At 39.5% G+C, this 27,964-nt stretch overlaps 1 protein-coding gene across 1 annotated transcript; it reads left to right on the forward strand.

Moving 5' to 3' along the window:
• Positions 1 to 1,298: 1,298 nt before the first annotated feature.
• Positions 1,299 to 27,964, forward strand: LOC131894181 (zinc finger protein 431-like). Its single transcript, XM_059244390.1, has 4 exons — positions 1,299 to 1,433; positions 24,888 to 25,014; positions 25,217 to 25,277; positions 26,397 to 27,964. The coding sequence occupies exons 1-4, from the start codon at positions 1,431 to 1,433 to the stop codon at positions 27,565 to 27,567; spliced, it is 1,362 nt and encodes a 453-aa protein (XP_059100373.1). The 5' UTR covers positions 1,299 to 1,430; the 3' UTR covers positions 27,568 to 27,964.

Here is a 27,964-nt window from a genome sequence, read left to right on the forward strand (position 1 = left end):
ATCCTTTGTAAGCAGGCACAGCTGATCATCGGAAAGGTGCAATTGCTTTTCCTAATATAGTGCTGAGCAATAAGAATTAAATAAAAGAAAGTTGAATAGAAACTGTATATAAGATAATATAATAAATTAATATTTCCTAGGTACAACCTGTTAAAGTAAACCTTAGAGAAGACCCAAGACAGTCTTAATATAGTGTATGGAATCACTACTATAACCATGCTTTGGGATTTTAATGGGTGTATATAGATGATACAGAGAAACAACAAATACATAACAAAACATCATCAAATTGATGTGTATAGCATCTAGTACAACACAACTAAGAAATCCCTCTTAAAACTATGATGCCCCAGCTTACTATGGAAAGAATTTTGCACAGGTGGTCTCTCTATCCTCTTTGTGGATGAGCATCCCATTAGCTGTTTTTACCACAGACATGTGACCAATAACAGTATATATAAAAGGTGAACAAATATTTACATCCTAACATCCTAATATCTAACAGGCCTGGTTATCATACTCTTTATCTGTGGGGTATTTTAGAGGCAGTCCTCCCTTAGCTAAATTCTACTTTGCAAGATTTACTACCTCCTAATCATTGGTAAATCCTTTATACCAACAATTCTATTTTTCTACATCGCAGCTTAGTAGTGGAGTGCTACCCAGTACATGAGAGGCTATTTATAATCTCCACAAAATTAACTCCAAATGGATCTTACACCTAAATTTAAATGCAAAGTGCTGAATTTCTAGATCATCCTTGAGAAACGGGCTTGTTGAGTTTGGCAACCTGCCTAGGCCTTGGTAGTTTTCTCTAAGGCCCTGGTGGAAAGAGAAGCGAACAGAGCTTCTTCTCTCAAATCAGGAATATGCTTGGGAGAGTTGGTGGAGGTCTGTGGCCAGGGCGTTTGGTTCAGATCCTGAGAACTCAACTCTTTCCACACATGGGGCTGTGGTTATCAGTCCTAATGCCATTGTGGACTTTGTTTTTAATTTTCTTGAGTTACGCTGTGTTCCTCTTGTGCAAAGTTGTCTGATTAGCATCCTTCAGAATTTGCATACTTCCTTTTAAAATTGAACCCATTGGTTTATATTAACAAAAGACTTGCTGTTAAATTGGGCACAAATCTCTAGCCAATCTGGGACAGACAGGTCTGTGCCTTACTGTGGAAGCCGGGGCTGAGAATCCCTGTGCTTTGCTCATGCCACTCACCGGTCCTGTCACTCAGGCTTCACTAGCCAATCAGAGCTCCCAGTCCGTCAGATGGGCGGGTTCTTCCGGGTGCCAGGCTCTAGTGGTCGGCGGAGGAAGTCGGAAGTTGGTTTGTGTATATCACTGCGTGCTCCGTCTTAGGGAAAGCGTGGGTGAGCTCTGCAGGCATGCCATGGTGAGCGACAGGTAGCTGTCCCCAGAGGAGGAGTGACCGGCCATGGTGAGCGTGGGTGCATTATCTCCAGACTCGGTGGAGGCCGGTGGTGTTAGTCCATCCTTGGCTGGGTAGGAGTGAGTAGCCAGACAGTTTGGCTTGTTCCTGCTGGTCCTGTGTGGTTCTTGCAACTGCCCAGGCTTGGGCGGCAGCCTCTGAAAAACTTCACTCCGTGGGCTGCATCTGCGAAGAGCTTTGGGAATGGGACTGTACTTAGAAATATCCTTTTGTTGACATCACTGTGAAATGTTGGCGCCTGTAGAGCTTATATTGTTACCATGGAAGGCAGATTTGCCAAACTCAGAGAGCTCTGATCTATCTAGTATTGTACAGAAGTTCTGCACTTTTAACGTTCCACATTTAGGTTTGGGATCTGTCTTCAGTTAATTTTGTGGCGGTTGTAAATGATATCACACGTGTATATAGCACTCCAGTACTAAACTGTGATGTAGACAAGTAGAATTGATGGTATAAGGAGTTACCAATTCTTAGGAGACATTAAGTCACACAAACTAGAATTTAGGTAAGGGAGGACTGCCTCCCAAATACCCCAAAGATGAGTGGTATGCAAACCATGCCTGTTAGAGATGTAAATGTTTGTTCGCCAGGATTAACATTAAACTTCATTGCCAAAACAAAGGAGACATCCCTGACTTACAACTACTGGAAAGCCCCTCATCAAAGAAAAAGCCTCTAACATGCTGCTCAAGGGGCCATCAGAGGGTTACAAGAAACATGTAGTCCTGGTGTGCCAGAAAGATTTATTAATTCTAGAACAGTGGCATCTCCAGCCTTTTGAAAAGTAGTTTTGAGTTAGGGTTTCCTATGTTGATTGAGGTGGACTTGAACCCTGTCTCTTAGCCCTACAGGGCATTCATTGCCCTTGCTATCCCCCTGACTAACCACCCTAAATTCTTGGATTACAGGTCTGTAGCACCAAATAGTTGAAATATTTAAGTTGAGTCATATAGTGGATTGTCCATTGCGTTAAAAGGAAAAGGATTTGTTTGGGGCATGGCTTCTCCCTTCAGACCAGAAGAGGAGGAACAGTGTACTGTGTACACTGCAGGGGAATCAGACTAGACAATAGGCAGATCATAGACTGAAGTTTAAGGCAGTTAGCTGCAGGGGTCTCCATTTTAAAGGACCTGCTGGGGCAGGGTGACTGTCCGTGTAATTTCCCAGTGTCTATTAATTCCTTCCATGTGAGTGGAGACAGACAGAGTTGGTGGGTGTACAATTTAGGGAGGGTAGCTACTGAGTATTCAGCTTTCAGTTAAGGAACTCTCCTATGCAGATATGTGCAGTTAACTGTGTGGTTGACACAGTTAAGTCAGCTCAGAGGTTTGAGCCCCCGGCCATTGGCTGTATGTAAATCTGTGTCAGCTTACAGCACCCAGCAGCTAACATTTTACAGTGGACAAAGTCATACAATGTCTTATTAATGGCATTCTCTCTACTAGAGAAATGCCTGTTCTGTTTCAAAGTCAGTATAACTAAGTGTTCTTGTAATTATGTTTATCACTTTAAAAAGTCAATTATTGGTATGACTTTTTAAAGTTCATTTTCTTTAAATGCATTACTGCTCTAATCTTTGTTTCTATTTTCCAATGTTTCCTGGCCATGAAGAATTTCATTACAGTTTTTTCTTAAGTGCTATTTGTTTATTTATTTTTTATTTATTTATATCAGTTTAGAGCAGTAGTTCTCAACCTGTGGGATTGTGACTCCCTTTGAGGGATCAAATGACGCTATCACAGGAGTGGCCTAAGAACATTGGAAAACACAGATATTTATATTACAACTCATAACAGTCACAAAATTATAGTTATGAAGTAGCAATGATAATTTTATAGTTGGGGGGGTCACCACAACCTAAGGAAATGTATTAAAGGGTCACGGCATTAAGAAGGTTGAGAACCACTAATTTAGATCAATGTCTCCTGTAGCTCAGGCTTGCCTCACACTATGCATTTGAGAATTGCTTTGAATGTTTAATCCTGCCTCTGCTGCCCAGGGATGGGAAGACAGTCCTGCAATTCCTTCCAGGCTGGGCCTTGACTGGTCTGTGAGAAGGAAAAATATACCAGTTAATGAGTGTCCTCCAATCTCTCAGATTTTTATTAGGACTTACAGATGAAGAGGGAACTGTGTAAGAACTGAGTTCACTGACCAGCTGTAAAGCAGGTGTAGTCACAGCACAGAAAGGGAGGAGCAAGAAGAAACTTTTCCTGCTATGACAGTAGTTGACATTAGCAATGAATAGTGAGGTAATCAATCTTAGATGATATGTAAGTGTCCTGACTGGCCAATTCTTGGGTTCACAGACCAGACAATGAAGAATATGGACAAAGAATTGAACTTTCACAAAACCAAATTACTGTAGTCACACTAGTTGAACCAAAATAGAAGTGTATAAAATGGTGTGGCCCTATCTAATATGACTGTACTTTCCAGGTTTAAGATGTACAACCTGAAATAGATGCCATGAATAGTACTTGGTGTGTGCTAATAGAAATCCCTCATCTCTGGGGCATGTGGGCGTAAAGCCTGTTTCAACTTTTGAGCATAATTTTTTAGGATTATAATTTCATCATTTTCAGTATCTCTTTCTTGCCTCTAAGCCCTCCCATAGACCCTTCACTGTTTTCTAATTCATGGCCTCTTTTTGCTTTAACAACAGTTACTGTTTGAATGTGAACTGTGTTTGGCTGTAGATCCTCCCAGCTATGAAGCAAAGGGTTGGCTGCATGGGACATTGAGTGTGTAATGGAGTGTGCACACAAAGGACCCTGTGCCTTGGAAGAGGAACAGGAAGTGCTCTGGGAATGGAAGATTCTATTAAACTACAAATTTCCCAGACTAGGGCCTTGTCTGACCCTAGCTAGGGTGGAAGCCAGAGCTGGGAAGGCCTGTGCTGCCAGTTATTTATCTAATGTTGATCTCTGCTTACCCAGTGGGGGAGCTGCAAATGTCCTGAGGCCCAGCTTGGTAGTCCTAGCTAATGAGGAACTCTGGAAGGTTGAGTAATCAGGAGCACCAATGGGAGGTAGTTTACAGCTTCTTTCTAGGATTCTTCTCTGGTTCTTCTGTAAAGAGCTATAAGGAAGACCACAAGCCATGCCATGGTGAGTGAGGGGGCCACTGTCCCCAGACCAGGAAGAGCAAGTTGGCTTAGCTGTCAGAATCCGAGCTGCTGGGATTGGATGGACTGTGAACCAGATAGTGGGTCTTTTGGTCCCTGTAGTGACGTGGGCAATGGCACTTGGCCTCTGAGCCTCAGTGAGTATGGATCCCCTGGGTAGGGGGAGGCGCTGCCGCCCTGGCATGGGAGGCTATGCTGCTTGTAATATCACTGTCCAGTGTGCACACAGAGGCATTGTTGTTGGTGTGCAGTGAGAAGCCAGGTTGGAAAACTGAAGGCCTGGTTTCTGGAAGTTCTGAACATTGCATTCCACATTCAGGTTTGTCTTATAAATGTTACAGATAGTTTAGAAAATGGTAGAAATGAGGTGATGGGGATCACCCTTCAGCAATACATAATGAGGATGCTTTTACCTTTCTGCTACTGCCAGCCACCATGGTGAGAATCAGGGAAGTTCAGTTCAGGGTACAAAAGGTGTTTCTGAGCTCTGGAGGTATCTCAGGTTAGCATGGTGTTAAGGAGGTGGATAGGGCGGACTCCACATCTTCTGCTATAATTCATGTGGCAGGAAGTAGATCTTAAATTATTTTTCTACTTGTGTTTTGGTTGGGCGTGATTAGGGCTGGGTTTGCCTGAAACCACAAGGGAGCATGAGTGGGTGTAGAGCCATAGTTGGCTCTGCAGGGAATCACCTCCATTTGCAGAGAGAGCTCTAGAGTATGGAGCCTCTCCGGAAGAAATATCAGTAGCTGAAGGGTCAGAAACAGAACAGTTTAAGGGTTAAGGGTCTCTTTGAGTTAACTTTGTGGGAGTTGTGAAGTCTGTGTTTATTTAATTTCTATACACATAGATACACATTGGTCAAGATCAAACTTTTCCCTGCTTTTGTTCTTGGCTTTTTCTCTCTGTCTCCTTTATTCTTTCACAAATATTGTACATATTCTTGATTATTGTAGATTTTGTGCTAAATATAGCACAGTCACATTGTGTCAGTCTGTGTCCTAATTTTTAATAATCCCATTGAGCCTTCTGAGTATTTCCACTTTCATGTAGATTTAGAATCAGCTTTTCTGTTGTAAATGGTTGGGCACTTTTGCCTGATTGTATTAAATTTTTCATGCAAATTGACCATATACAACATCTTCATATTGACACATCCTCTTCCCAAGGATCATTTATTTACTTATTTATTTATTTAGGTTTTGTTGTTGTTGTTAACCTGTGAAAGAGTTTTAATTTATTGAATAAAAAATACTATGAGGCTTGGTAGGTCGCTCAGTGCATGTTCTTCTTAGGGATGACTTCAGATCTCAGCACCCAAGTTGGGAGCCTCATAACCACCTGCTACTCCAGGTCCAGGGGATCTGATGTCCTCTTTTCTGGTGTGTCACCTGTACACACATGGAAGACATTCACTTGAACACATAAAAATACACATAAAAATGGGGATATATTTGTTTTCAAAAGTGCTTGTATCTTATAAAGCAGTTACAGTAAAACAAGTTGCTTTGGGTATAATACAAGTCATGCAATGTTTCCTTGAAAATCTGTTATCTTGTATTTGGTTTGGAGAAGTTTCCCTTTCCTCACACTGATGCAGACTTACATCTAATCATTCATCATAGAAAAGTGATCCTAACTTTCCTGAGCAAGAAGGTAGATATGTGTCATTAGTGTAACAAAAGTTATATTTTATTATGCTGGTGGTCATCACACTAGATTCATACTCTGAATTCCAAACTAAGATCCTAAGGCTGTATCTCAAAGGCTGCTCACGTGTGTCATGTAAATTTAGCTGAAGGTCAGCTTCAATCTCAATTCAGCTTCAATTCAATCAGATTGAATCTCTGATTCAAGGGTCAGGACCCTCGGAGAAATGTTCTAGCTGCAGAACAGATCAAAGTGATGCCTTTCTAGATATGCAGAGCAGAGCATTGCTCTTGGTCTCTGCTTATATACTGTCCAATGGGCGGGCATCAGTATTCTAGGGCTGTGTCTAGTTATCTTGAGTGAGTGGTAACACTGGTCTTTTGTTATCAGGTACAGCCTTAGGTGCAGTGGGGTTCTTGACTAATCTATTTTTATATAACTAAAAGACTTTTTTTCCTATGCTCATTACATTCCTTCCCATGATCCTTGAGGCATACACAGTGACAATGGGGACCACACATAAGAATTATTAGGAATTTGCAAATTTGGGCCACAGCAGGAAAAGAAGAAAGCATATTCCTAATAGACAAATAAATGCAAGAAAGTAAATTGCAGGCACTAAAACGATAATTAAGCCAAATGGTCAAATCAATGTAGATTATAGGATATTGCTGTGATCCTGCTGGCATATATGTATTTTTCCAAATTTATATTTTTCTAGGTTTGGTATGCACCAATTTGAAGATACTTTCAGAAATAAAAGGAAATGCAATTACTTTCAAACAAAAACATTGTAAAGGGGGGCATGGCAGGGTTTGGGCTGTAGGACTCAGAGCTAAGGAAATCATAGTAGAGTATCATCTTAACTTCAACAGTGTCGGGTAGAAGCATGTGGGCTATAGCTGTGGGACAGGTATTTCTTCTTTTATTAAGGAAAAGAGCAACTAAGAGTCCAGTAAGCTTCATAATTAGCTTCCAGTGTTGTTTCTGGTTTTTTTATATGTTAATATTATGAGAAAGAAAATGATGAAAAATATAAAGCACCAGGCAGACTGGTGAGTTTCCAGAGGCATCTGTCTACTGTCTATGAACAATGTATATACACCCCATCTTTTGCCAAAAATGATAATAATGTAATAAGGCAGAGCCAAGAATCTAGACTACAATATTTCTGGCCTGGGATGTCATAATGGAGATGAAACATTTCCTGAATGAGTTTATTTATCAAAGTTTGCACAGATGTGTCTGCTAGAATCAGCAATTGCTGTTTTTTTCCTTCTGGGGTGATAGTAGTCTCTGGAGCTCGTTGTCATAATTGCTCCTAAAATGTTTACTAAAAAAGCTCAAAATAATAAGGAATTTATATTCCAAAGGGGCCAATATGATGTATTAAAAAAAAAGCCAAAAGCTCTCCTTTAGCTAGTCAAATAATCTATGAGGGGAACCAAGTATAGTCAAAGCTAAATGTCCTACCAATCACATCAAATAAAGAGCATATTTTAAGCTTAATACATTTATGGGGATAAGCAATAGTGTCTGCTTTGAGTACAGCTGATAAATATTGGACTTAGTTTATCTGTCTTCCTGTAGTCTCAGTATCCGTAGTAATCTGATAATCCATTGACTGTAATTGTGGCATATTAAAGGAAAGAACAGTGAAAATGTCATAATGGCTTTCCTAGCATTTCCTAGCAAGTCATCTTTGTGTTCATTATTAGAATAGGGTACCTGAGTCAAAAACATGTCTTTGTTCAAACATTAGGCTAGAGAACTTAGATATATTTACCTGTCCTTAGGAAAAAAAGCTCTAGTAGCATTTTATATAGTCAGACAGCCAAGTTCTTCAGAATAAAAAGTGGAGTCCAATATATCCCTGGTGATGTTATAGATGTCAACTGTGAGGTTGAAGCCCTTCATGGAGCATGCAGTAAAGACTCCATTGCCAAGGTCTGTAAGTTGATTTACAAAGATCTAAGTGGTCAGTTCTGACATATGAAGCTCATTAGACAGAGGATGGGTGGCCCCAAAGATGTTGGCCCTAAATGAGATGGTATATTCTGAGTAGTAGATAACCTCTGTATTAGTCCACCTAGTCTATAGGGAAGAATCAGTGAGTATAACAAACCCATCCCCAGGTTTCCTAGGCAATGGGTGTTTGTGCTAAGCTAATACTGCATCATTTATATAGACTAAGATTAAGTAAATGTATTTTGTAGAATCCATAATAACATGAAGAAATTTGCCTTGGGTCCAGTAGAGACTTACAGATCACTGATTTTGTTCCAAATCCTTTTCAGAAATTCAGAGATAGATCTCTGTGCTCATGGAAAAGTGAGTCTTGCTTGATACATTGCTTGGATACATTCTTCTCTGTCTGTTCCTCTAAATAAGTTGTAGCAGATAATTTTGAGAGATCTGGTTGGCTACAGCTAGTCTCTTCAAACTTTTAGCTGTATATTTGTTAGACTCTGCCAATGATTGCTTTAATACATTTAGTTGCAGATAAGTTGCATGTAATCAGTTTGTGAGAAGTAGCTAGTCCATCAGACAAGGAGTTAATAGCCCATAGTTGTTATTCATTAAGATGATGATTGCTGTATCTGCATTGATGTCCAAAAGAACTAAAGATGCTATGCCAGCTCCATATAAGGAGCCGACCAGCCTAGCTCCAGCAACCATCAATTGTAAAGGTTTTCTTGCAGCAAATCTATTTCCTGGGGAATAAGAGAAGATTGGTAGTTTCCTGAATTCGGGCTCTGGGCAGATTTCTTCAGGTGGGAGCCATGATTTGGAGTTGAAAGATCTTCTGGACCCTAGGTATAATTATAAGTCCTACAGTTATGCTAAGATCAGGCATCACCATGGTCCCCCAAGTAACAATTGGTGGGGAAATAAAGGGATTGACAAATGCCAGCTTGTAGTGGGCTGTGAAAATTTTGTTATTATCCCATCTTCCTCTATCAGTGATGCATGGTATTAGGCTACCTTCTTTGATTTCTCAGGATTTCTATCTCATGGTGAAGACATATCCCTCATCAAATTGAGGTCCTTTCTTCAGAGTTCCTGCATGTGATATATTGAGTATAGGCTTATGGGCCACAAAGTCTCCAATGCCCCATGTCTTGACCTGTGGTAGTGGAAGAATCATGTAGAAATAATAGGAAAGTCCTGGGTGTGTATGTTTCCAGGGTTCCAGTTTGGAAAGATCCATACCTGCTGTTTTCCACCAATGTAAGTTTCTGTTGTCTGCCTTTTTTGGTTTTTCAAGACAGGGTTTCTCTATGTAGCTTTGTGCCTTTCCTGGACCTCACTCTGTAGCCCAGGTTGGCCTTGAACTCACAGAGATCCTCCTGCCTCTGCCTCCCGAGTGCTGGAATTAAAGGCATGCGCCACCACTGCCGGGCCGTTGTCTGCCTTTTTTATGTGATACTTTGGTACAAAATCATGGGATCTAGGGCATCCTCTGGTTGCCAATTGTAACATGTCCACTCTTGAGCTAATGGAATCAATTTGTTAGCGAGTATAATAAGTTCAGGCTGGAATTTCAACAGGCTGGGAACTAATGTTCCATATTCTAGGAGGAATGAACAGTTCATTGTTCCTGGCATGTATATCCAGAGGAATTGGGAAGTCTATTGCTTCATTGTTATAGAGTGTATACATGATGTCACAGGTACAAAAAATTCTTTCTCATTTGGCAAGCAGATTTTTTTCTTTTTTTGGTTATAAAGATGGTTCCCAGTGTCATTGATAATTAGTGGAGTCCATTGTTCCTTTGGTTTCATCATTTTCTTAAAAATATGTCAGTAAATGTAGTTGTCAAGTTGTAAATCTTCTGACAGTGATGTAAGAAAAAGACTGGTAGGTCAGCTAGGTTACTCCATTGTCTCTTCCTCCAGTAGGTTTGTTGTTTCATTGGTGGTGTATTAAATCTTGTGTAGTGGTGGTCCAGTTGATGTTAGAGCATTGATGGACTGCAAGGCAATTTGGTCAGACTTGCCCTCACAAGTCCAGTGATAGTGGGTGATTGCATTGAGATAATCCCAGTATGCAAGAGGTGACAGTAGACAGTAGTCTTGTTTACCATGGTTGGTAACCATCCCAGAGATTCTCTTATGAAGGTTGAGGCCTTTTGCATTAAAAACTGGTGGTATATAGGCCATGTCTGTACAAAATATGGCTGGTTGTGCTAAGGTATTATCTGAGTCCCATAGAACACCATGTAGGCACAAAGTGTCTGGGTATCTGCATGAGTTCTCCTCAGGAGGTGGGGCTTCATTGTCATAAGATGTGAAGGATTGTGGTAGCATGTCAGTCAAGATCATGGAAATCTATAATGCTGTGACCCCAGTGATGTAATTTCTAGTCAGTTATTAATAGATAGAAATGAATCATTTTCTGCCTTCCCTATCATGTGGTTATTTCATATGTTCATCCTAACATAGTAGGGTAGGTTGGGAAATTTGGCCATAAACACTACAGTCACATTTGGCCTATTCAATTGTTGGTATAGTTTAAAAAGTGAATTTGGGCATTTGAATCCATGTGGTTGTGGTATTCTGTTTCAAAAGAGAAAATGCTTCTATGGTATTCTCCTATCAGTGTCTGGGTCAAAGGTACATACAATTCTGCCAAATCATGTGTTCACATGGATTTGTTGTGATTGATGTTGATGTCTCCTCAGTCAAGTAACCTGCCTCCTTATTCTGGTCCCAATCCAGATAATTGTATACTTTTTTTTGGTTTTTCAAGACAGGGTTTCTCTGTGTAGTTTTGTTGCCTATCCTGGATCTCGCTCTGTAGACCAGGCTGGCCTCAACTCACAGAGATTCGCCTGGCTCTGCCTCCTGAGTGCTGGGATTAAAGGCATGCACCACTGTTGCCCAACAATTGTATACATTTTAATTTGCAATCCTGGTAGTTTTATTGTACTGGGGGCCAAACACAGGGTTCCTCTTCAGAATTTTGTGTTTGCTGCTGTTTCAATGTCTGATAATCTCAAATCTTACTCTCCCTTGTAAGGTGTAAGGGTGATTTAAGAGCTATTTCTCTCAGTGGAAGTTGTAGATAGCTGATGCTGCCCTGATATTTCTCCCAATCTGTGTTAAATGGCCTTTCAATGTGTTTCTTTCTTTAAAACTGGTGTTTTCAGCATCCTCTTGGTCATTGGTGGCAATGGTTCTCAAACTTAGGGCAGTATGGACCTTAGCCTTTCTCACTCATCACAGTAACTACAACCAATTGTATTTCCGAAAGCTTCACAATGAGCATATTGAACATAGAATGCATTCCTAGTGTATGTGAGGTTTAGGATGAACTGTTCATGGTCTCAGTCTTACAGTAGGAATCCATCCAAGATGCAGTAGCGTAGGTCACAATATCACACTTTACTCTTGGTTTATTTATATTGTAGCAGTTGGTATAGTGGCTATTTCATTCATTGTTGCTGATGCTGTAGATATGGTTGTTGATCAAGGTGATGATATTCTGACTTTGACCATCTCCGTGGTCGTGGTGACAGTAAAGTGAACAATGGTGTTGTCAAAGATCCTGAGCTTGGCTCATTGGGTAATGTTAAACCTACAGAATTTAACAAGAGGAGTCCCAGGAACAGTGTCCTGGGTTCTTTGGCCCAGGAGATGGATACTAGGACATTGTTCCATCTTGTGTTATCTTTTATTTTCTTGTTAAAGTTTCTATGAGACATAGGGTGTAATTTGTTATGGCCTTGCTTTGTTCTATTTCCCTCTCTGGGCAGAAGGTATAATGCCCAGTTAGCACCAGTGCTAAGTAAATTAATTCTAAGACTTACTATCCTTATGAAAGTGCAAATCATATATATTGGGTTTGGTCCTAGACACGTTATGTTTGTACGTCATCTAATTTTCTAGGGTCCACATTTCCCTTTTTATCTGTGGTCCAGATTGTATTGCCTACTACTGGTATCATGGCTTGTCTCTTTTAAGTCTTGGTATTTCTGTCTTGGTAAACATGTTTATGGGGAATTATTCTGCACAGTCAGGAAATGCCTGGTTGTTATTCTATCTCTAAGTCTGACTTAAGTGTCTTCAAATGGAGAAGCTCTATTCAATCTTTGTCTACTATTTAACTCATAGCATGTAACTTCAATAGCATCTTCCAAGGGGAAATCTTTGAGTTGTAATAAGTTGATTTTAAGCAGTCCATTCCATCTTTCTATATTGCCAACTGCAGTTGGGTTATATGCTAAATGGAAGACCCACTGTGTGTCCATAGTCTGCAACCCCCTCTGGCCTTTAAAACCTGTAAAGTGTGTTCCTTGATGTATATCAGTAATTATTGAGGAGCTATATCTGGCTATGCAACACCAGAGTGTGTATTTTGTTGCCATTTGGTTTGGTCTATGACTTTCTCTAGCTAATCCAAGCTCTGTGCTTACATCTTCAAGAGTGCAGGCATATAGGCCCCTGTGAGTACTCAAGAGTTCAATGAAATCTATTTGTAGTTCATAATTAAATTGTTTAGGAGACCATGTTACAGCTGGTACTCGATGTCTGAATCCAGCTTTAAGTGCTGGACAAAGGAGGCAGTGTCTAATGGCTTCTTTACAAGCCTGCCAGGATACTTAACGATACTTTTATAAAACTATTGGAACAAAGCATGTGTGACTATATGTCTCAATGTTTTATGTGATCTTAGAATTTCTTCTTTACTAATTATGCTAACATTCTCGGGTTTCTTAATTTTCCAGTCTGGGTTCCTTTTAATAGTCGTTCTCATAGATCTGTCTGGATTTAATTTGGTTCTCCCTTTCCCCTCAGTTTTTAGTGTTAGGAGTAAACTTTCAAGTTTACCAACTGTGCGATCTATCATCCTTGATAATTTATTCTGAACTTGCTCCCCAGGAAGTTTTGATAATCTAATCTTAATTGAACATTATGCCAATTTTTCTGCTATTTTATTATTTTTGGATGTCTTGTCTGTGTTGCCTATGTATGGGTTACATAAATTTTGATGTCTTTGCTATGTTCTGCCATTTCCATCCATGCCTCCCTTAACCAAATGTTTTGTCATTTATCTGCCAGTTAGTGGTTTTCCATTTTGATGACCAGTAGCTCTACCATTGCACACTCACCATGAACCGGAGAAGATACAGATTTTCCTTTTCCCTTCCTTAGCTGTTTGTCTTATAGCTAGTGTTGCTATTCAGCATGTTGTGCTGATTTGGTGGTTCCTTCCTCAGTAATAACCATTCCACCTTCCCATTCCTAACCCCTACCTCCCCCTTCCCCACCGCTGCTGCTTTCCATTCAGTTTTGGTTCCTTGAGTGGTTCACGAGCCATCAGTAAACCATTTGCTGGCCAAATGCTGTGACCATTCTGTTGGTTCCCACAGTCCAATAGGTGCTTCTTTTGGGTGAGGGGTGAGTGACTTAGGGATGAGGACTACTGGCACCTGAGCTATTTCCTTAGTGCCTGAAGGCTTAGACTCCTTTGTTACCACATCCTGGTCACCATGGAATTCAGATAGGTACCATTTCCACTGTGATAACTTTCCTTCCATAGCTAAGCCTGCAAAGGACTCTGCCTTTGAGCAGATCCAATCCATTAGTGAGCAAATATCTAAATTCTTATTATTCTCAAAGGTTCAGTAACTCCACCAGGCACCTTCTTAGATCAATGGAAGGGCCACAAGTTCCTCATGCCAGAGCTAAGGAGAATGACTGCTTTTATCAAGCAGATAGTTTCCTTAAGCCCTTGAGGGAATGGAGGTCCTTAACCAAATACCTGACCTTGGGAAGAGGACCTCCTTGGGGACCAGACATTATACTACAATTTAAAAGCAATATTTATTCCTCAGGGGGCATGATGCAGCATTGGCACTGAGCTGTTCACTAATGCATTCCTCTGTGTCCTAGTCTTACAATATGGGCATATTCCCCTCATGTGCTCTCAAATGAGAAGGTCCTGATGTCTTACTCCTTTTTAATTATACCATACCATTCTGATTTCTCTATACTTACTAACTGAACTCTTGTTCTTAATGTCCTTGGGCTCTGGATCTTGATTGTATGCTTTAAATCTCTAACTTTCCTGTTCTTGGTGTAATCAGGAGGGCACAATGGGGATTCCTGTGTGCAGTCATCACACAGAATATGTTTGCACTGTAATGGGGATTTTTTCCAAAGAATTATTTTGCTTAGAGGGACTGCCATTGTATACATTTTCATCCTTCAAAGCCTACACAAAATATCTCAAAGGAAAAAGCATAAGAGAACTCCCAAACACAGTGCATATCATTAAAAATGAAAGTAATAAGGTGCTGGAGAATTGTGGTCTGCAAAGTGGAAATGCCGGAACTTTGTCAAGCAGCAGTGGTAGCCATGTGGTCCATGACACCCATTAGCATTCTACCTAAATGTTCACTTAGGAAAACATCTATAAATTATTCCATCATTTATAGTGAGGCAGTGAATTCCTTTACAGTTGAAATTATTCCTCACTAAATTCTGTTGCTTAATCATTCAACAAATGTTGGACATATATCCTGTACCAAGAGTCATGTCATCCTCTTAAAAGTCAAACTACGATGTGATCTTTTACTTGGAAGCTTTCCTTAGAATTTTTGACTGGACATCTTATCTATTTCCCCTTCCCAGGGTGATCCATGCATCTATCTCCCTTAGGGTCCTCCTTGTTACCTACCTTCTCTGGAGCTGTGGGTTGTAGTCTGGTTATCCTTTGCTTTACCTCTAGTATCCACTTAGGAGTGAGTACATACAATGTTTGTCCTTCTGTGTCTGGGTTACTGCACTCAGGATGATATTTTCTAGTTCCGTCCATTTGCCTGCAAATTTCATAATGTCATTGTTTTTTACTGCTGAATAGTACTCCATTGTGTATATGTACCACATTTTCTTTATCTGTTCTTTGGTTGAGGGGTATTTAGGTTGTTTCCAGGTTCTAGCTATTATGAACAATGCTGTTACAAACAATAGTTGAGCATGTGTCCTTATGGTGTGATTGTGCATTTCTTGGGTATATGTCCAAGAGTAGTATAGCTGTGTCTTGAGGTAGACTGATTTCCAACTTTCTGAGAAACCGCCATACTAATTTCCAAAGTGGCTGTACAAGTTTGCATTACCACCAACGGTGGAGGAGTGTTTCTCTTGCTCCACATCCTCTCCAACATAAGTTGTCATTGATATTTTTGATCTTAGCCATTCTGACAGGTGTAAGATGGTATCTCAGAGTCATTTTAATATGCATTTTTCTGTGATGACTAAGGATATTGAACAATTCCTTCAATGTACATAGAAGCAGACACACAAACACACATACATCCACAAACTTTAAAAAAGCAATATTAGTATTTAAAGAAAACTTTGGATATGTGTGGTGAATAAATTTACATAGCCTTTTAGGAGAGCTTGGTGTTTGCTGTGAATGTAGGGGCCCTGGGTTAAGAATGAGGTGAGCAAGAGACTGACCATAGCCAGGATCCAAGAGTGTTCTTATTCAGCTGAGCAACGCTATGTATGCAATCTTGGTGCTTATTTGTATGCTATTGCCTCTTTATGCTTATAGCACAAACCCTTGTGTAGCCACTCCTGCCCCACTTCTTTCTTGGCAAATTTCTTTATTTGAAACTTCCTATGTTTGTACTTCACCTACATTACTCCTGTGTACCACTAATATTTGTGGTACCTAGGGAGGTCAGAAGTAGATGTCAGATTCTCTGCAACTGGAATTAAAGTTGGTTGAGAGCTGCTATGTGGGTGTTGGGAATCAAACGCAGGTCCCCCAAAAAGTAACCAGTGCTTTTAATTGCTGATCATTTGCTCTAGTCACCCAGTTTTCACTCCCATTGTAGGAAACCTGTTTGATCGTGTCTCTTTTTGACGTTATAGCAGGTTTTTGGGGTTTTTTTTGTTGTTGTTAGTTTTTGTTTTGTTTTGTTTAAGACAGGGTTTCTCTGTGTAACAGCCCTGGCTATCCAGGTACTCACTTTGTAGACCAGGCTGGCCTTGAACTCACAGAGACCCACCTGCCTGTCCCTCCCAAGGGCTGGACCCACTGTCTCTCAGATAGCGCATACTGACCTTGACTTCACTGTGAAACCTTGAACTTCTGATCCTTCTTCTATGTTGCAAGAAGTGCTGGGATTATAAGTATGCACCACTACCACAGCTGTTACACATGTGGATGGTAACATGAATGCTAAACAAATACTCTACCAAGTAGGTGAGCTATATTCCCAGCCCCTATTATAGTGCCTTAATAGAAATTTGTGATTTATGTGTGTGGTTTATATACTACACTATAGGCTTCTAGTAATCATAGAATATTACTGTATTTTATCCATCCCTAAAAATGCTAACACATTATGCTCTATAATCTTCATTCTTGAGAATGGCTCTTCTAATTTGAGGTGTGACATATTGTGTTGGGATGTTATTCCTGAAGTGATTAATGTTAACTGATAGTCCTTTTGAATCAGAAAAAGATGAGAATGCCAATACTACATGAGAAACGTCTTGCACATTTTTACAATAAATTTACTATTGAAAGTAAACTCATTGAAAGCATAAAAGCTATCCTCATTCAGTAATGGCTCATGTTTAAATGTCTTTGAGACTGATTTGACTAATGAATGTTGCAAAGCCATTTGGTAGATAACTCAATGTCTCTTCAATCACAATTGATTTTCACATGAAACACAGAAAACCAAGCTGTGTATTTCACAATTTTTTCATTAATTTCCCTTGTTAGGCCTGTCATTACTGATAAAGGAATTAGGTTATATTTGAGTGAATGTTAGAGGCTCTGAAATGATTTCTTTTGAAGGAATAATAAATATTTTAAGAACTGGTGTCAACATTCTTACTATCATGTGTTTGTATTTTTTCACTCCTGTTTTGAATCTTAATGCTGTAATAATACTTACTTTTGAAAAATCAGCACCCTCACCTTTCCAGTACTTTCCTGTGCAGCTTTTTTGTTTTAAATTAAAAAGCTCTTTTCTGTGTTTAAGAAGCATTCATTTAGTCTATAGGTGCTCAGGTGGTATAGCATACATATTGTGAAAGGGAGAAATTAGTAGCCATCTTAAAAGATTTTCCTTCTCCTTTCCCCTTCTCCCTCCAAAAGTATTTGCTGACCAGCATTTTTTTTTTTTTTTGAATTGGCCAAAAGTTGAACCTGTGGGAAAGATAAGGCTGGGACAATAAATCTGTATATCCTAGACTTGGCAAATTTATTAATTTCCCTTGTTAGGCCTGTCATTACTGATAAAGGAATTAGGTTATATTTGAGTGGATGTTAGAGGCTCTGAAATGATTTCTTTTGAAAGAATAATAAATATTTTAAGAACTGGTGTCAACATTCTTACTATCATGTGTTTGTATTTTTTCACTCCTGTTTTGAATCTTAATGCTCTGGGTGGAGGTGGAAGCCATAACCAATACCCATTGTGCTGTGTCCATTCAGCACACTCTAACCCTGTGAGAGGTGCTCTTGTCACTCAGGCCTCACTAACTGATCAGGGCATCCAGGCCAATCTGTCAATCAGAAGTGATACAAGGTCCTTCTGGCAGCCGGGCTGCAGTCTTGGCCTTGCAGCTGAGCAGGCACAAGTGGTTTTATGTGTATACTGTGAGTGCCTCTGCAGGGAGGGAAGCTGCGAAGGGAGTATGGGGGAGATTGGAAGCCATAACATGAGTGAGCATCTGCTGTCTCCAAATGGGTAGGATAGGTGAGCCCCTGGGGTAACATTAAAGGTGGGGGGCAAATGCACCATCTTTAGTACACCTCACATGAATGTAGTGGCCCTATAAGGCAAGCAGATTATGAGGGTCACTGAAGTTTTACTAAATGCATTTTCATTTCTTTGGTTTGTTTGTTTTTCTTTTTATTTATTCTCTCATACAATACATCCTTACCACAGCTTCCCCTCCCTCTACTCCTCCCAGCCCCTCCTCCTTCCCACTCTCCCAGATCCACTGCTCCTCTTGGTATATCATCAACCAAACACATCATAAGATGCAATAGACTAGACACAAGTCCTTATATCCAGGCTGGATTAGGCAACCCAGTAGGAGGAAACGGGTCTGAAGAGCAGGCAAAAGAGTCAGTGATACCTCCAACTCCTACTGTTAGGAGTTCCACAAAAAAAAAAAAAACCAAGCTAACAAACCACAGCATGTATGCAGAGGACCTGGTACAGTCACATGGGATCAATGATTGCTGCTTCAGTCCTTGTGAGCCCATATAGTCCCTGCTTAGTTGATTTTGTGGTCCATGTTCTCCTAGTGTTCTCTACCCTCTGGCTCCTACAATCCCCTCCACCAATCTTCTGTAGAGTTCTCAGAAACCCAGCTAGTGTTAGATGAGGATATCCACATCTGTTCCTGTCAGCTGCTGGAGGAAGCCCCTCTGATGACAATTGGACTAAGCATAAGTCTTCAATTATAGTAGAATATAGTTAGGAATCATTTCATTGATTTTGTTTTGGACCAGCTGTACTTGATTCTACCCTAGTTCTAAGCCATCTGATTTCTGGTTCCTATTCATCCAGGCAGTGTTGGGCAAGGGTTTCCTCTTGGCTTGGGCCACAACCTCATTGGTTGGCCACTACACAAGCTCTGAGCCACTATTGCCCAGCATATCTTAAAAATAGGACATGTGGGTCAGATATTTTGTGGTTGGGTTGGTGTCCCAATCCCACCACTGGGAGCCTTATATGGCTCCATATTCTTGATTACTTGGAGTCCTTACTAGGGTCACCCTCATAGCTTCCAGGAAGTTTCCACTGCACTAGGTAGGTTTCTACATCACCTCCTAAAAGCTCCCCTATTCTAGTCATCTCTCCTTGCATTCTCTTCCTCTGTCTCTCCCTTACTCACCTGATCCTTCATTTCCTATCACCAATCCACCTACAAAATCTATTTTCTCTTTCTCTTGTGTTTGGTTTTCTACTTCTGTGAAGAAACACAATGACCACAGCAACTCTTATAAAAGAAAATATCTAATTGGGGTGGCTTACTTACAGTTCAGAGGTTCAGTCTGTTATCATCATAGTGGGACATGGTAGCATACAGGCAGACATGGTGCTAGAGAAGTAGCTGATAGTCATACGTCTTGCAGGCAATAAGATGTGAAGTGAGAAACTGGGTGTGGCTTGAGCATATGTGAGAACTCAAAGCTTGCCTCCATAGTGACACATGTCCTCCAACAAGGCCACACCAACTCCAACAAAGTCACACCCTCTACTAGTGTCACTCCTTTTGGGGAGTCATTTTCTTTCAAACCACCACATTCCACTTCCATGACCCCAAAGACTTATAGCCATATCATGATGCAAACATGGATTTAATCTAACTTCAAAAGTCCCCATAGTGTATCACAGTCTCAACAATGTTTAAAAGTCCAAAGTTTGAAGTCTTTTCTGAGATTCATGCACTCTCTTAACTATAATCTCCTGTAGTATCAAGATTCAAAAAGCAGATCCCATACTTCCAACATGTGGTGGCACAGGATATACATTACCATTCCAAAACATAGAGAAGGGAGCATAGTGAGGAAATACTAGACCAAAGCAACACTGAAAACCAGTTGGGCAAACACTGCATTTCCATATCTGATGTCAAAACACTCTTCAGATCTCCAACTCCTTTCAGCTTCATGACTGTAACATACTTCTTTCTCTTGGGCTGGTTCCTTTCTCTGTTAGCAGCTCCCCTTGACAGGTATCCCAAGGCTCTAGCATCTCTAACATATTGGGGTATCCAAGGCAATCCAGACTTCAATTTCACAGCTCATGCAATGGCCACTTTGGGCCTCCATCCATGGTTTTCACTGACAAATGCCTGGCCTCAGTGGATTTCCTTAGTCTCAGGGGCAAATTTCATAGGCCCTTTCTTCTATCCTTAATTCAGAACCATGTGGCCAAAGCTACCAAGTTTTGCTCCTTGCTGGAGCTGGAACATGGCCACCTCATTTACTTACATCTTCAGCCTCTTTCTAATTTCCTCACTGCCTAAACTTGGTTGTCCTTGAACTTGCTCTGTAGATCAGGCTGTCCTCAAACTCAGAGATCCCCCCAAGACTCTGCCTTCCTGAGTGCTGGTGTTAAAGGTATGCACCATCACACCTGGCTCTAAGCTTTTCTTTAATTCCTTTTCACAGATTGGAAATCTAGCTGAGTGGGATCTTGCCCTGAAGTCATCACTCCATTTATTCTATTTCTTAACTTGTTTATCTCCTTAAATACAGGATTTAGCTCCATTTCACTTTCTGGTGCTCCCTTTCTCCTCAAATATTTTTTTCTTGCTCAGCTTGCTCCTTTGCATTATATATCTTCATTACAGTTAACACTAGTAATCATACAAGAGAGTCTATACTAGGCTGTTTAGATTTCCTCTGCCAAAACTCTTCATTTTAGCCTCAGGCAAACTTTTTGGACAAGGGCAAAAAGCAGTTACTTTCTTCACCAGTATATCACAAGAAAAATCTCTTGGCAACATACTAAAATTCTTCATATCTAAAATCTCTTGATCTAGGCATCTATGGTTCAAATCACACTCAGCACCACTGTCTTCCATGCTTTCACTAGCATGGCCCATTAAGCAGCACTTAAAACATTCCACTACTTTCCTAATCCAAAGTACCAAAGTCCAAATTCCTCCAAACTAAAACATGGTCAGGCATATCACAACAATACCCCAGTCCCTGGTACCCATTTGTCTTAACTAGGGATTTTATTACTGTATCGAAATACTGTGGCCAAAAGCAAGCCAATGAGCAACTCCTCTCCATGGATTCTACATCATCTCCTGCTCCAGGTTCCTGCCCTACTTGAGTTCCTTTCCAGACTTCCTCCAATGAAGGACTGTGATCTGGAAGTGTAACTCAAATAAACCCTTTCCTAACCATCTTGCTTTTTGATCATGGTGTTCTGGCACAGCAATAGAAACCCTAAGTAACATACAGGGAAATACATGCATGCCCCCTACAGCCCTCCTTGTTACTTAGCCTCTCTGGATCTGTGGATTTTGCTGTGATTATTCTTTACTTGACAGCTAATATCCACTTATAATGAGTACATATCATGTCTGTCTATGTGGTTTGAGTTGCATCACTTGAGTTAATAACTCATAAAACAAGACATTAACAAACCAAATAATTCAATAAAAAATTGGGTATATATCTAAACAGAACTCCAACAGAGAAATCTAAAATGGCTGATAAACACTTAAAGAAATATTCAACATTCTTTGTCATCAAGGAAATGGAAATCCAAACTACTTTGAGATTTTATCTTATAGCTGTCAGAATGACTAAAAGAAATGACAGAAGTGACGGCTCCTGCTGGCAGGGATGTGGAGCAAGGGGAACACTCCTTAATTCTTAGTTGGAGTGCAAACTTGTATACCCATTATGGAAATCAGTATGGCAGTTCTTCAGATAATTGGGAATCTATCTACATCAAGACTCAGCTATACCACTCTTGGGCATATACCCAAAAGATGCTCTGCCTTCCTACCACAAGGACACTTGCACAACCATGTTCATAGCAACTTTATTCATACTAGCCAGAAACTACTATGTCTATCAGAGAGTGTGTTGATTTATGATTGATGGGGGAAGGCTCTTCCACTGAGGAATATTCCTCAGCAAGTGGGCCTCAGGTGGATAAGAGAGCTAGTTGAATATGAGACAGTGACCAAGCCAGTGAGACAGCCAGAAAACAATGTTTGTCCATGGTTTTTGCCTTCAGTTGCTAGCTTGAGTTTCTATCCTAAGCTCACAAAGTGATGGACTGTAATCTGATAAGAATCAGCCCCCCTAAAAAATTTCATTATCTGGTTAAAGAATTTAATGACAGCAACAAAGAAGCAAGTTAGAATAAAAAAAAAAATGGAACAAAAAAGTGATGTTGTTACTGGTCAGAACCTGGGAATATTGTCTTTTGGAGGAAAATGGAAGATATCCAGACTTTAGTTGGCAAAATGTATACAAAGCATACACAGAGCTTAACTGGCTCTTCTTATAGAACCCAGAAGATGGGAGTGTTGAGAGCAATGCAGACAGTGGAAGTTGAGGTCATAGGATTTCTGTTGGAAATAGAGTCCGTGAAAAATTAAGTTAAAGGTCATTTGTGTGATATTTTGACGAGAAATCTTTATTATTTTGCCTATGCCCGGAGAAATTGAGTAAGTTAACATTAAAATGTAATGGGCTGATTTCTTAGATGGAATATTGAATCTGTTGGATGGCTCTTAATGATGACTCATTTAGGACTACAATGAAAAGTATCAACAAGTGGGGCAGAAATAAATGAAAATGAAAATGTGGTTTCAGATGGCAATCAAGTACTGAAACAGAGACAGGAATTTTCAAGGAGATTTTCACCATTAAAGAAAATGCCCTTGCTCTACAATGGAAGCCTAGGAAGGTACTCTAAGGGTAATACTCCATCAATTAATGGAAGGATTAGTCAAAGTGATTCCTAGTCCCAGAAAGCAGCTTCATACAGAACCAATTGCAGTTGTGATCCAAGTGAGGAATTGTCCATCCTAATTAAGAAGCTGAACTTGGAAGGATCACTTATGTTGTGCTGGTGCTAGAAACAAAAGGTAATCAAAATTTCAGGTTATGAGTCTGTGGTTTCAGTTCAGCACTGTTGCACGTATCTATGTTTGGCAGTCAGAGATCCAGTGTTGAGAGTTCATTGCATGAAGCTGTGAGAATGAAGCCTGGGTTGCATTTTGAGACCACAAGATGTTGATATATCTAAGCTATGAGACATCTGCCGTGGATTGCTGCATATAGGGAGTAGAAGTAGCCAAATGGAGAGATATATAAGTTGCAGGAAAAAATGAGCCATCTAAGGCCTTTGAAACAGAAGTGTCTGAGACAGAGCTAAAAGATTTGATGTTTACCCTGCTATCTTTTAGTCTTGCCTTGGTCCAGTCTTCCCTCACTATGTCTCCATTATTCTCTTTTGGAATGGGAATGGGTATTCTATGCCGTTGTAACTTGTTTTCTGAATTCACAAGATGTCACCATCAAACTATTGTCTTGAATATCAGAAGAGACTGGACATTGAAACATATATGGCCTATTGCAGACTATGATAATCATTAAAGTTATAGTAAATACATTTTTATCACGAGATGACCCTAAACCTATAATGAGTTGGGTCAGAATGTAGCCAGTTGAATGAAAAGCTCCTAGATAGGATGATTTAAATTCTTGTTTCCCTTTGGTGGCTATCTTTGTGGAACCTTTAGTAGGAGGAGTCTTTGTGTATGAAATTCCTCATTGGGGATAGGATTTGCATGTCTATGGCCTCAGCCCATTTCTTGTGTCCTGCTGTCATGACTTCACCACTGTTATACATGATATCACTAAGGCACATAAGATACAGTTTAAACAACTGCTATTCAGTGGTAAGCCATTTTGCTAGCCTGATTTTTTTATTGTTGTTGTTCTAATTTTAGTTTTGAACACAAGGTTTCTCTGTGTAGCCCTGGTTGTCCTGAAAGTAGCTCAGTAGACCAGGCTGGCCTCAAATCAGAGATCCAATTGATTCTGGACCCTGGAGTGCTGGGTTTTAAAGGTGGGCCAACATTCCTGAAATATGTATAAAGGTAGGCCTGGAATATAGGCCTATTTTGTACATGTCAAGCATATGCTGTTGTGCTGAGTTCCACCCACCCACATCTTGAATTTTGAAATTTGGCAGAGGGTATTCCCTTTCCCATGTTGATGATACTCATGACATTAATACTGCCTGAGCCTTCTGAGTCATTGGATTGCAGACGTGTGACATTCTTCTTGCCTATGTGTTTATTTTGAATTCATATGAACAAATATGAATATTTTGCCTGTATGCATGGATATGCACCACATGTGTGCTTGGTTTTCACAATAGTCAGAAAATGGCCTCAGAAACCCCTGCATTTGGAGTAATGGACAGTTGTTAACCCCCATGTAAGTACTGGCCATTGAACCTCCTATCTGTAAGAGCAGTAAGAGATCTTAACTGCTGAACCATCTATCCTTCTGTATGTTGTATATTAATGACCAACATTTACATTATTAATATTTTCACCTGTTCATGTGTAACTACACTCCCTTTTAGTAAGATCTTAACATCACAGTTTAAACTGAGGCACTTCAGGTTTCTGGAAGAATAATACAGAACTAGAGTGAATGCATACCTCTTTGTAAGAACTTTAATAAAAACCTCTCAGTTCTTTCTACCTTTTTTTGTTTGATTGATTTTTTTTTTCACCTACCTCTGCCTCCAGAGTCCTGGGATTAAAGGCATGAGTGAAGACACCCAGCTTGCCCACCTTTTTTATGCTTTGTAATCGTTCACTCAATTACTCTGATGTGTTCTCAGTATTGTTCACCTGTTTGCTTCCCTCTCTATGTCTGTTAATAGGCATTTCTCTTACAAGAATATATCCTATTCAAAGGGTGCAAAAAGGACAGAGGTGAACCTTTTGTTCAGTTTCCTTCTAAAATGACTTAGTGATTACATTTGAAGTTCTATGTCGTGGAATAAGTGTGGGGAGCACCAGAATTTTATAAATATATTGTCAAAGAAGTATAAATTTATAATTTTTCCAGCATGATGCTTTTTTTTTTTTCTACACATGTATGGGATATTTTAGAATGGAGTGACCTATGATGATGTACATATTCACTTCTCTTGGGAAGAGTGGGCTTTGCTGGATCCTTCCCAGAAGAGTCTCTACAAATATGTGATGCGGGAGACCTACAGGAACCTCACTGCTATAGGTAATACTGAATTTTCCTTCACATTTTAAAATAAGAGAAGAACTGTTTCTTGGTTGTTGATACACTTCTATAATTTTGATCGAGAAAATGGAAGTATGAGGTGAATAAATCAGGTATGGTTTTAAGGTTCACTGGAGATCGTGACTTAAATATTGCACAATTTCCAATAATATATCATACGTTTTCTCATACATTATTTTAGGCTGCAGTTGGGAAGACTGTAATATTGGAGAAGGTTGTCAAAGTTCTAGAAGACATGAAAGGTAATTTGCATGTACAAGCATGATGCAAATGTGTCTCTGAAGAAAATTTAATGTGTCCTGCAAGTTGTAAAAGCAACAGTATAAATAAACACAGCTTAAAGTGTATTGATGATTATTAAATTCTCACAAAGCCATATACCTCCATGTCAGGTAGCTGATCTGTGTTTGCAAGACATTCCTCTAAGAAAGAAGAAAAGGAAACAATGCCTTAACTGATATCACCATTTGAATCATAGTCCCATGAGAACTATACTGTAGAACTGCCAATCCATTTAGTTTCATACTACTCAGATATTGCAAAAGGTATAGACATTGAGTAGGTCATAAGTATATGTCTCAAACCTTCTAATAAGCAATCTTCCATAGTAAGGCTAGTGTTACTCATGTACTTGTTACTTTACTAAGTTTATTCAGAGGGGCAGTTTATGAGAGTCAAGAAGGTTGTTGTGGAGAAACCTTAATCCCTGTACCACAGAAAGTCAAACTGTATATACAATGTGGAAACCTTTTCTTTAATAGATTTCCCATATGTCACTCTGAATAGAAGCCATGTGCACATAGGGTTATGGAAAGAAGAAGTTTTTCTCTCTGTCTCCCAGAACAATTAGAAGATATGTAGCAGTCCCCACTTTGAGTAGACTTGTTAAATGTGATACAATTCAGAATTTACAAGTTTACAATTAATTGGTTTTCCAACTTTATTGGGAATACATCAACCACCTCATACTGCAGAAAATCTCTATGAGTATTGGGATATATGAATATGTCTGTTTGTCATGATTCACTTTGCAAATGCTATATGACTCACACTATAGGAAAATTTATGAATGCAATAAGTATGATCAAGCTCTGAGTTTTTCCAGTTCTTTTCAAATATGTGAAAAATCTCATATAGAAAAAAGATGGTATAAATGTGGGCCATGTAAAAACAGCTCTTACTATCACAGGTATCTTCAAAGACACAAAACAGCCCTTACTGAAATGGAACACCAAAAGTATAAACCTTAATATCTGATTGATCTCTACAACTAGGCCAAATTGTAAAATTAATTTATAGAGATATGAAGATTCAACTGTGTAATGTATTAAAGCTTTTACATATGCCACTTATCTTCACAGGCATGAAAGAAGTCATACTGGAGAGGAACACTATGAATGTAATCAGTGTGGTAAAACCTTTGGAAGTCATGGTCATCTTGAAATACATAAAAGAACACACACTGGAGAGAAACCCTTTGATTGTAATCAGTGTGGCAAAGCCTTTGCACAACACAGTTATCTCCAAAAACATAAAAGAATACATACTGGAGAGAAACCTTACAAATGTAATCAATGTAGCAAAGCCTTTGCACGTCATAGTCATCTTCAAAGGCATAAAACAACACATACTGGCGAGAAACCCCATGAATGTAATCAATGTGGCAAAGCCTTTTCCCGGCACAGTTATCTCCAAATACATAAAAGAACACATATTGGAGAGAAACCTTACAAATGTAATCAATGTGGTGAAGCCTTTGCATGTTACAGTCATCTTCAGATGCATAAAATAACACATACAGGAGAGAATTATGAGTGTAATCAGTGTGGTAAAGCCTTTGCATGTCATAGTACTCTCAGGATGCATAAAAGAATACATACTGGGGAGAAACCTTACAAATGCGATCAATGTAGTAAAGCCTTTGCTTGTCACACTCATCTTCAAATACATAAAACAACACATACTGGAGAGAAACCCCATAAATGTCATCAATGTGGTAAAGGCTTTTCCCGGCACAGTTATCTCCAAATACATAAAAGAACACATTCTGGAGAGAAACCCTACAAATGTAATGAATGTGACAAAGCCTTTGCATGTCATGGTCATCTTCAAATGCATAAAACAATGCATACTGGAGAAAAACCTTATGAATGTAATCAGTGTGATAAAGCCTTTGGACGTCACAATCATCTTCAAAGGCATAAAAGAATACATACTGGAGAGAAGCCTTATGAATGCAATCAATGTGGTAAAACATTTGCACATCACAGTTATCTCCAAATACATGAAAGAACACATACTGGAGAGAAACCCTATGAATGTAATCAATGTGGTAAAGCCTTTGCATGTCAGAGTAGTCTCAGAATACATAAAAGAAGACATACTGGAGAGAAACCTTATGAATGTACTCAATGTGATAAAGCCTTTGCACATCTTAGCAGTCTCCAGAGACATAAAAGAACACATACTGAGGAGAAACCATACAAATGTAATAAATATGATAAAGTCTTTGCATATATCTACAGCCTTTGAAATCACGAGAAAGAATCATCACAGAAAAACTATAAATGTAGTGAGTGTGGCAGTTTTGTACTTCATGGTAGTCTGTACAAGAATAAAACTTTTAGTGTTTAATTGGTCTGTTAAAGACTTTGCATATCACAATAATCTTTGAGAAGCTGAAAGACCTTGTACTAAGGTACTCTGACTATAAGGATTTGTTAAGATATGTAGCCAGCACACTTACATTCAATTACAGATTATTTATTGTGGAGAAAAAAAATCTGACAATTGTCAACAATATGTTCAAGCATTATGATGTCTCTATTTTGTTTGTACCTGCAAACTTATGTGGACAAAAGCCCTGTGAACTTAAATGATAAGGTAACCCCTTTTAGATTTCACACTTCAATTATGTGAAATAACTCAT

Source organism: Peromyscus eremicus, chromosome 17 (genome assembly GCF_949786415.1).
Source record: "Peromyscus eremicus chromosome 17, PerEre_H2_v1, whole genome shotgun sequence".
In the NCBI taxonomy this organism is placed as follows: domain Eukaryota; kingdom Metazoa; phylum Chordata; class Mammalia; order Rodentia; family Cricetidae; genus Peromyscus; species Peromyscus eremicus.

Coding starts and splice junctions, on each gene's coding strand:
- LOC131894181 (XM_059244390.1), top strand. Junction 25,015..25,216: donor CAGGAACCTCACTGCTATAG/GTAATACTGAAT, acceptor ACATTATTTTAG/GCTGCAGTTGGGAAGACTGT. Junction 25,278..26,396: donor AGTTCTAGAAGACATGAAAG/GTAATTTGCATG, acceptor TTATCTTCACAG/GCATGAAAGAAGTCATACTG.